Source organism: Lathyrus oleraceus, chromosome 6 (assembly GCF_024323335.1).
Source record: "Lathyrus oleraceus cultivar Zhongwan6 chromosome 6, CAAS_Psat_ZW6_1.0, whole genome shotgun sequence".
NCBI classification, from domain to species: Eukaryota; Viridiplantae; Streptophyta; class Magnoliopsida; order Fabales; family Fabaceae; genus Lathyrus; species Lathyrus oleraceus.
Window position 1 is genome coordinate 324,784,888 of NC_066584.1, and position 10,142 is coordinate 324,795,029.

The window sequence follows — 10,142 nt, forward strand, 5'->3', positions numbered from 1 at the left end:
AGCTATGAATATAGGTACTCAACAGATAGCTCAAGTCCATCCAGCTCAGGCTAGCACTTGTGAAATCAGTAATGGACCTCATCACACGGTTTATTGATTTGCTACTCCCCAACAAATTGAAGAGATCAAATTCTTAAAACAGAATAATACCTACTCCAACACTTACAACCCAGGTTGGAAGAATCATTTGAATTTCTCCTAGAAGGATCAGAGAGGGAATATTCCGTAATAGGGTACATGGCAATATCAGACTCAGTATCAACAACAGCAGCAACAACAGGCACCTAAAAAGGCTGAATGGGAGATCGCCACTGAAAAATTAGCTGCCCACAACATGCAGTTTCAAGAAGAAACTAGAACCAATCAGAAAAAACACCACTGCCTCCATAAAAAATCTCGAAGTCCAAATGGGTCAGAGAACACAACAGTTAGCTTCAAATTCTCAAGCTCCGGGCACCCTACCCAGTGGTACGGTAACAAATCTGCGAGAATATAACAATGTTAATACTGTCGTAACCCGAAGTGGGAAGTCAACGGAAGAAAACAGTATGGAGGAAGATGGATTGTTAGAAGTGGATTTAGAAATCAAGGAAATTAATGACCAAGATAAAGAAGTAGTACTGCCACCTGTCAAGGAGAAAGAAAAAGTTCCAAAACCAGTCATCAAACTCCCTTACCCTCCGAGGCAGAAGAAGAAAGATCAACATGAAAAAAAAAATTGAGAGGTTCCTGGAAATGTTCAAAAAGCTTGAAATAAACATCCCGTTTTCTAAGGCATTAGAACAAATGCCAATATATGCCAAGTTCATGAAAGACATCATCTCCAAAAAGCGTTCCACTGATATAGACCCGATCATCCTGACTGAAACATGTAGTGTCATTCTTCAAGGTATGAAAATCCCAATGAAAAAGAAAGATAGGGGATCGGTTACTATTCCATGCACTATTGATGATAGAAAATTCAAGAAGGCTCTGATTAACTTAGGAGCAAGTGTAAGCTTGATGCCACTATCCATCTACAAGAAATTAGGCATTGACACCGTTCAAGATACTCGGATGACACTTCAGTTTGTTGATCGCTCTGTTAGGAGACCATATGGGATTGTGGAAGACGCTCTTGTAAAAATTGACAAGTTTGTTTTCCCAATTGACTTCGTCATTCTGGAAATGCCCGAAGATAATGAGATCCCTCTCATATTGGTGTAACACCTCAAAATTTGCCCTCCTCTCTTGGGACTAGCTTAGCATATTGCATTTCATTGTTTAGGGCATTAGGCATTTGCATACTGCATATCATGAGAGAATACACAAGTCATCCTCTTAAGTCTTGCTCAGAAGATAGAGAGGTTAAAAGATTCAAGCTTGAGGGTCTCATGGATTGATCACCAACCATCTGAGGGTTTTATTGTTTCCTCAAGGAGGTTGAGTGTTATCTTATTTACAAGAGTATATCACCATCATCATGGTTTTATCATCACCAAGAGGTTCATTGTGCCTGATCATGTTCCTTGGGATTAGGGTTTTGACCTCTGGTCAACCCTAATCAGTTGCATTCTACCAGTCAGGGTTTTTCAAGGAGATGAGGTCTTTAATGAGATGGAGATTATCATAGGATTTTATTGAGCTTGTATAAGCTAGGGTTTCATTTTGGTGCCATTTCATCAAGTGGTTGAGGCTCAGAATCATCAGTGTATGTTCAAGTCATCTGTCAACCATAAAAGTCAACTGCAAAGTCAACTGTGGATTTGGAGGTGGGAAGTGGTTAGAGAGGCTTCATTCATGTTCAAACAAGTCTCATTTGACATTTCAAACATTAACATTGAAGAATTTGAGGTCAGATCAAGACTTTCCCAAAGTAGCAAGTGACCTATAATTTGAACTTTCCAAAAATGGAAAGGTTTTGGACCAACTTCAACTCAAGATTACATCATCAAGAAAGCTTTAAATGAAATTTTGTCCAACATGAAAGTTGAAGATCTTTCTCTCCCATTTCCAAAAAGTCCAAGATCGTGAATTTCTCATGTGTGGCTGAGGAGATATGGTCCAATCATGGCAAAGTGTGTTTCAAAGTTCAAATGGACATAACTTTCAAACCAAAACTCCAAAGTGAATGGTTCTTTTTGCATTTTGATCCTTATAACATGTACTTTCCAAGCATACCATTACTTGACATGAATTTCATTTGCATAGGCATGTGCTCACTCATTAAGTTTTTGGAAGAAAATTGCATAACATCTTTTTGGTTGATCATGAGCATACAAGACCAATTCACAAGTGTGCATGGACTCATTTTAAGGGGATTTTGGGCCAGAACTAGTACTGTTCACGTGCATGGCATGCATGTGAGGTGAAAAATCATTTTTGCACAAACACCTTCCAACTTACTAATCACATTTGCATTAGGCTTAAGTTGGATTTAAATATGATTAGTAGGAGGTATAAAGGGATAATCATAACTGTTTTCCATCATTAACACATTTTCAGATCTAGAATCACAAAATTCTCAAAACTTTTCTCTCAATTTTTTTCCAAATTCTTCAAACAAGAACACTTCCTATTGATCAATTCATCATCCTGAAGTATTGTTGAGAAGGTTTGGACGTGGAATCAAGAGAAATCGTGGCATATTGAGCTGGATTTGAAGCTTGAAGGTTCCATGGCAGTTGAAGATTAAGCTGGTTTCGTGCATCCTTGAGCTTCAATTTCATCATCATTCACCTCACTAAGCATATTGGAAGAGTTCTGGAGCATCATAAGCCTTGAAGCAAGCTGAATCCAGTTCTGTTCATCAAGAGGTCAGTTTTTCGACCTCTTTAATTCTCAAATTCATTATGCTAATTGTGTAGATCCTTGAATGGTGATAATTCTGGTACAAATTTGGAGTGATTTGGCGCAATATTCACAAAGATACATGCATTTCAAGTTTTGATGTTGATTTTGATTTCCTTCGATTTGGCTTTGTTATGTTGTTTTTGCATGATTTGTTTGTAAATCCGTGATGTATGTGGAAAGATGAACCGATTGCTATGCTCATTTCTCATTTCTGGAACATTTTTTTGAGATCTGGAAAATCCAGATGAAGATCTTCATGAGCTTCATGCGTTCCAGTTTTGGCCACGGTTTTGCTAGGATTTAGCTAGGAAAGTTCATCCGTTTGCTACGAAATCTAGAAACACGCTGCATGGCTAGGGTTAAGGCAAAACGAAGTCGTTTTGTTGAGCGCACCAATTTTGAAAGTGCGCATGGTTCGAGTCTGAGCGAAGACGTTTTTTTAAATTGCAATACATTTTCTTCCTTTCCCTCCACATTTCATACCTTGGCTCCATTTCATTTTTCAAATTTTTCCTAAACTTCCAAAAATCATATAAAATTGAAAATTAATCCAAATGATCTCCAATTTTCTGCATCATGATCCTCATCCTGTCTACTTTTTTATGATCATTAAATTGCAAGTTGTGCCTGGCTTAAAAAATGATTTGTCCTAGGGTGTTTGAATGTATGTGCATGTTTGACCTTGCTTTGTTCCATTCATCATAAAATGCTCAAAAATGATCCAATGCTTCTGAAATATTGTGTGTGATTTCTAGACATGTTGAGTGATGTTTTGGCTTTGGTTTGAGATTTTTCCCATGATCCATCTCTGTTTTATGATTATGCTAACTTGGTGTGACAATTTGTGTCACACATGTGATTGTCTTGATTATGCTATGTGATTGCCATGCCTAATGATGTCCAATGCCTCTAATTTTTTGTGTAATGACCATGTTATATGTCCTGTTTACTCATGAATTTTTCCAAGATTATTTGAGTCATTTTTGATTTGATGTGCATTTGTTTCTTCTGATGTCTCAATGTGATCACCATTTGCATGCCTTGCCATGTTTTGTTCATGAAATGAATTTGGTTAATGATTTTGGTATGGGACTTTTTGAGATATGTTCTTGATTGAATGAAGATGATTCATGTTAAATTTCAAGTTCTGTTTTGAATGTTTGACCCTCTTTTGACCCTAGGCTTTGACCTAGTGGTTTGGACTCACTGTTTGGATTATGGATTTCAGGTTCAGATGCACATTGCCATGATTGGAGTGGCTCATTCATTTGAGTTTGATTAATTGGTTGATGATTGGCTAACATTGTGTTGTTTTGTAGGTTGATACCAATTTATTTGTGTTGTGCCTTATGGCTTGCACATTGGTGCCTGATGCATTGCCTGTCTGTTTATTATTGCCTGATGACTGTTGATTGTTTGTCTGTACAGTTGAACTTATTAGTTTAGATTTTTCACAGGTACCTAAGTTGCTTTGAGTTCTTTTGAACTTGCATTGCTTTGCTTGGTTGCTTAACCACTGAGGTATATTTCCTTTGACTTCATGTAGTCTGGAAGACCTGTCCTGTTATAGGGGCAGGCACCTGTCTGAAGCCCTCCCTAAGAGGCAATGCTTGTGAATGTTTACTTTTGTGCCAAGCAGGTAAAAACCTCTTCAGAGGCAATTGGCAGATAAAAGGGATGTGCAATCCATCCCCTGCTATTCAGTGTGTCATTCACTTTGCTCACACACCCTGTGTTGATGCATTGTGATAATAACCCAAGATCTCAGTTGTGTCAGTCATGTGGAGAAGAGTTCCTACATTCTGAACTCCCACACTTTCAGTTGTCTGAAGCTCTCCCAGGCCAGGGATAAGAGCTGTGAGGTCTTACCCTCACTTCCTATTTCATCTGCTTCACCCTAACCCTCAATGTTAGGGTTAAGAGCTAACAATACCCCATTCCAGTTGGCTTGTTTTTACAGCCTAACCTTGTATGAGCCCAATTGTTTGCATATAGTGTGTGTGCTTGTTTATTGTGCTTGTGTTTGCCTGTGCTGTTTAGGATAGCTTGCTTCCTGTGCAAGTTAGATAGAAACCTTAACATAGGGATCGCGTGCATGACAACTTCTAGGCTCGAGTCGTAGTCTCCCTAGTAGTTTGTATCTCCCTTTGTTTCTGGTTAGGTTAGAAGTTCTTTCCCTGTTTAGGGGAACTACGTCGCCCTGATCCTCATACCAGATGAGGTACGTAGGCAGGAGATGAGCTGATCTCTCCAGGCGCCCTTTTTCTTTTGCAACCCCTTTGTGTGTGTTTGGAGTCTGACGTAAGTCCAGCGATTGGCAGTCGGTTTCCTGTGTCCTGTTTGCTTGTTGGAGTCTGACGTAAGTCCAGCGATTGGCAGTTGGTTTCCTGTGTGTGTTTGTTGGTTCGGAGTCTGATGTAAGTCCAGTGATTGGCATTCGGTTTCCATGTTTGCCTGTTTGTGTGGAGTCTGACGTAAGTCCAGCGATTGGCAGTCGGTTTCCTGTGTGGGTTTTGTTTGGCGTGCGTTAGCCGAACTACGGTAGCTCTGATTCTCATTCCAGATGAGATACGTAGGCATAGGATGCGATATCCTAGCGAGCCCGTTCCCCTCTTCTTCCATTTATGTTTCCTTCTAGTGTGTGTGTGTGCATTCTTTTGAGCAGTTATTTAGCAACCTCATCCTTTTCTTTTGAGTGTGGATCCCGTCGAGTACGACGGATGCGTAGGGGTGCTAATACCTTCCCTTCGCATAACTGACTCCCGATCCTTGTAATCTCCGGTCGTAAGACCATTTCCTTTCCAGGTTTACTTCGAGCGTTTCCTTTCCCTCTTGTGGGATAAATAACGCACGGTGGCGGCTCTGTTTGTTTAGTCTTTTTTCCCGCCGGTTGATTTTCGCGGATGCGACAGCTGGCGACTCTGCTGGGGACTATAACAGGAAGTTGACCTCTTGCTGGTCCATCTTCCCTAAGCGAGTCTCTCCTAGCGCTCTCTAGGATAGTTTTGGTTGCTTGTGCTGCTTTATTTATTGCATTTATGATTATTATGTTGTGTATATATTTGCGTAAATGTTTGCATGCATCATACTATCATTGTGATGTCTTCTGTACAGGTTTGGTTCCTCTGATTTGGGGTGGGTGTTCTGAGTGGGGCTAAAACCCAGGCCCGAGTATACACCTAGGATTAGTGTGGTCTCATGTTGCCTCTCATGTTAGGTCAACATGTTTTTGGCGGCGTGACATACCACAAGCCAGACGAGGTTTATTTGAGAGTGCTCTTCCTTTGTGGAGTATCCACTTTGGTTGATTCACCTCATCTGAGTTGGTGACTTCGGTGACCGATCTTTCCCGGATCTTTGGTTTAGACGATCTTAAGAGAGCTACAACAGCACACCCGAAAGGGCAAACCCGTTGAGTATCTTTGCCCGATTGTCGAGGCCATTATCCGCCTTAGGATGACCTGATTAGAATTCACCTGTGAGGGGAGGGTTTGATTCTTACAGATGCATGTTCTGATGGTGACTAATGTTTCAGCTGTTGATCAGAGTCCTATTTATAAGTCGGATTTATGGATTTATTTCTGAGACGCCGGAGTTCTGTCCGCGGTATTTATCAGTGGGGATCCGTTTATTTCAGGATTCCCTGGGCTGGTTCAGAGGGTCTTGTGATTATCAGTTCAGTGATTTCCCCGTGATGATGGTGAGATATCCTCCGTTCTGTTTATTTCGGAACCCTGAGTGGGATTTGTGGTTACATTTTCCCTCAGATGGTTGTGATCAGTTCAGAGGCCGTAACTCAGTGCAGTGGATGTTCAGATGACTTGGAGGATGGCACAGTGCATTGCATTCATACATCAGCATCATTCACATTTTGCATTTATGTGCATTTAACTCATGTTTATCCATATGCAGGGGACATTTTTGATTGAGATCCTGGTTGAGAGACTTCTTTGTTCCAGACATGAGGACCGGTTTGAAGGACGATGTTGTCTACAGTTTCTTCGACCCAGAGATTGATGTGCTGAGAGATATGATAGCATTGATTACACCTGACCATGTGGGGATGTTCCGTGAGGCTTACGGTGGTATTCTGAAGTTGGTTTTCAGGCTCACAGACAGTGATAGGAGCGCCATCCATACTCTTCTCCAGTTTTATGACCCAGGCTTGAGGTGCTTTGTTTTCCCAGATTACCTATTAGGGCCTTTGATGGAGGACTATGATAGCATCCTGGGTATTCAGATCAGAGATCAGATTCCTTTCTATGCCACTAAGGGGGAGCCTGATGTTGCTGAGATCTCTCGTGCTCTTTATTTGAGCCCAGAGATGATTAAGGGGGGTTTGAAGGAGAAGGGAAGGTTACCTGGTTTTCATCTGAGTTTCTTGGAGGCTAAAGCCAAGGAGCATGCTGTTGTGGGTAATTGGAGGACCGTTTGTGCTTTGACTGCTGTGAGCATCTATGGGACCATCCTGTTTCCTAATCAGAAGAGCTTTGTGGACATTAATGCCGTCATGTTGTTTATGCAGAGGAATCCCATCCCTACTCTGGTTGGGGATGTTTATTACTCGGTCCATAATCGGAATGAGAAGTGGCGTGGTGGATTGATCAGATGTTGTGCTCAGCTGTTGTACAAGTGGTTTATGGGGTATTTGCCTTCTAGAGGTGCCTTTGCCTCTCTTGACCCTACTGTCAAGTGGTCAGTCAGGTTGATGGGTTTGCGAGCCAATGACATAGCTTGGACTCACAATGGTATGGCTGGACGGGATTTCATTTACAGTTGTGGGAGTCTTCCCAATGTACCTCTTATAGGAGTTCAAGGTTGCATTAATTACAACCCGGTGCTTCTTAGGAGACAGACGGGGTTTGCTGTGGAGGGTCCTCCTCTTGAACGAGAGATTCAGAAGTCTTTCTACTTCCCAATTGAGGGTAATCAGACAAAGTTGAGACACGTGTATGATGAATGGCGCGACATTCAGAGAAAGGGCAAGGTTCCTTTTGGCAAGGTTAACAGCAAGTCTTTTCCTCCATTTGATGATTGGCTTAGGAAGAGGATTGAGCTCACACATCTACCATTTCCTGGAGGTGATCCTTGGTGTCCTTTGATTGAAGGGCCACGTTCTTCTGTCAGCATGGAAGAGTTCCTTGAGATGAAGAAAGCCAGAGATCAGCTGCAAGCAGAGAAGACTGAGTTGGAGATGAGTGTTGCTAGAATTCAGATAGCTAATCAGGAAATCAAAGGGAAAATAGAAGATCAGGATAAGAGACATGCCATGGAAGTGAAGCGCTTTGAGATAGACACTGCCTATTACCGCAAGATCAGCCAAGCATTGGAGTCGTCTACAAAGGAGCACGACATCACCAAGGAGAGGTTGGCAAGAGCTTCGAAGGTCATCGAAGATGAGAAGAGGAGACAAATCCTTGTGAGGGATCAGAGAGATGCCAGAGCCAAAGTCTTTGCCACAGAATGGGAAGCTGAGAAAGTGAAGATTATTGCTGAGAGAGATCACTATCTTGCTGAGAGGGATCATTACTTCAGACAGATGAAGATTCACCAGAAGGAGATAGGGAGATTGCAGCAGGAGAACACTGAGCTTAGGTTCGCGGTGAAGTTTACCGGGATGGTTGATGATGCAGAGCCCTCTGTGGGACCTTCTTCGGTGTAAACCTTTCTTATTTGTGTTGGATTATCGTCAGGCCTGTTGACAGAATTCACTTGCTTGTATTTCCTTTCTGTTTCTAGAGGATTATGTTTGATTTGTATCAGACTTGATGTATGATTCTCACACTTATTGTGCACTTTTGGTATATAGTGGTTATTTTCATTCAGTAATCGATCTTCAAGCTTTATTTGCTTTGTCATGCTTCACTCACAACACACACATGGTTGGGTGGTATCTTTGCTAAATCATAACTTTCTGCTTTGTATGGCAAAATCAATCGATGAATGTCAGAATATTACTGCCGGATTATTATCTATCTCGATGAAGCCAGGATCGAAAGACAGAGTGTTCCTCATATGGATAGACATTGCATTCATGCATGAATCATAATAACTTGTCTTCTATTTTGCAGGTGTCAGTTTCTAACGTGCTTGGTTGTTTGAGGAATCATTGCTCGTGCGTGTAGAATCATTCCCTTGCACACAACCCGTCCACACAGATACTTTACCAGACGCAACACACCCAGGCTGATGGATCTACCCAACGCAGATTTTCTTGAGCTGAAGGAGAAAATGAATGAACTGATCAATGTCATGCAAGGGTTTGCCGTGGGGCAAAAAGCACTTGCTGATAAAGTGGAGAAGCTCGAGCGGGCTTCAGCTGCTAATAGTGGTGTCAATTTAGAGGGGGTCTCCAACCACGGTCTTGGTGGTTCTAGGGATGGAGAGGATCTCAGAAAGAAAACAACTGTTGGTGTAGTGACTAATAATGCTGGTGGTTTTGGTGGTGCCACAGGCGGTGGACCAGGTCCGATGGGTAACAATCTGAAAGATGGTTTGTTTCCTCCTTTCTTCGGGGCCGAGGAAGATAGAGAAGAAGATCAATTCTCCGTGCTTAATGAACAATTCGGTCAATTTGGTGTCCAACCACCAAACAAAGAGATTCAGGTGCTGGCGGAGAAAATCAGGGCTCTTGAAAGTCATGCTACTCCAGGGGTTGTCAACATGTCGAATATGGGGCTTGTTGAGGGAATTGTGATTCCACAAAAATTTAAAGCGCCTGCATTTGACAAATACAATGGGAGTTCTTGCCCGGGAACCCATCTCCAGGCCTTCGTCCGTAAGATTTCTGCTTATACAATGGACCAGAAGCTATGGATGTACTTCTTCCAGGACAGTCTGTCTGGAGGGTCCTTGGAATGGTACACTAAGTTGAGGTCGTCTGATATCAAGAGCTGGCAGGATCTTGGTGATGCATTCTTTAAATAGTACCAGTTCAACGCTGATATGGCTCCTAGTCGTACCCAATTGCAGGGTATGTCTCAGAAGCCTAATGAAGGGTTTAAGGAATATGCACAGAGGTGGAGGGAGCTAGCTGCCAGAGTTCAACCACCGTTGGTAGACCGAGAAATGTCGGATCTGTTTATGGGTACCCTTCAGGGGACATTTGCAGAAAGGATGGTTGGTTGCCCGGTTACTAACTTTGCTGATATAGTGGTGGCTGGAGAAAGAATTGAAAGTTGGTTGAAGCTGGGGAAGATACAGGGTAGTGCTTCATCATCTGGATCGAAGAAGCCCTTTGGAAATGGTCAGAGGAAGAAGGAAGGTGACGCCAGTGCTGTATATGCTCAGAGGGGGCAGAGTAGGGATCG

At 42.2% G+C, this 10,142-nt stretch overlaps 1 protein-coding gene across 1 annotated transcript; it reads left to right on the plus strand.

Moving 5' to 3' along the window:
• The first annotated feature begins 407 nt into the window (after positions 1–407).
• LOC127095466 (uncharacterized) lies at positions 408–1,206 on the plus strand. The gene is made up of 2 exons (XM_051034149.1): positions 408–685; positions 876–1,206. The coding sequence occupies exons 1-2, from the start codon at positions 408–410 to the stop codon at positions 1,204–1,206; spliced, it is 609 nt and encodes a 202-aa protein (XP_050890106.1).
• The last annotated feature ends 8,936 nt before the right edge of the window (positions 1,207–10,142 follow it).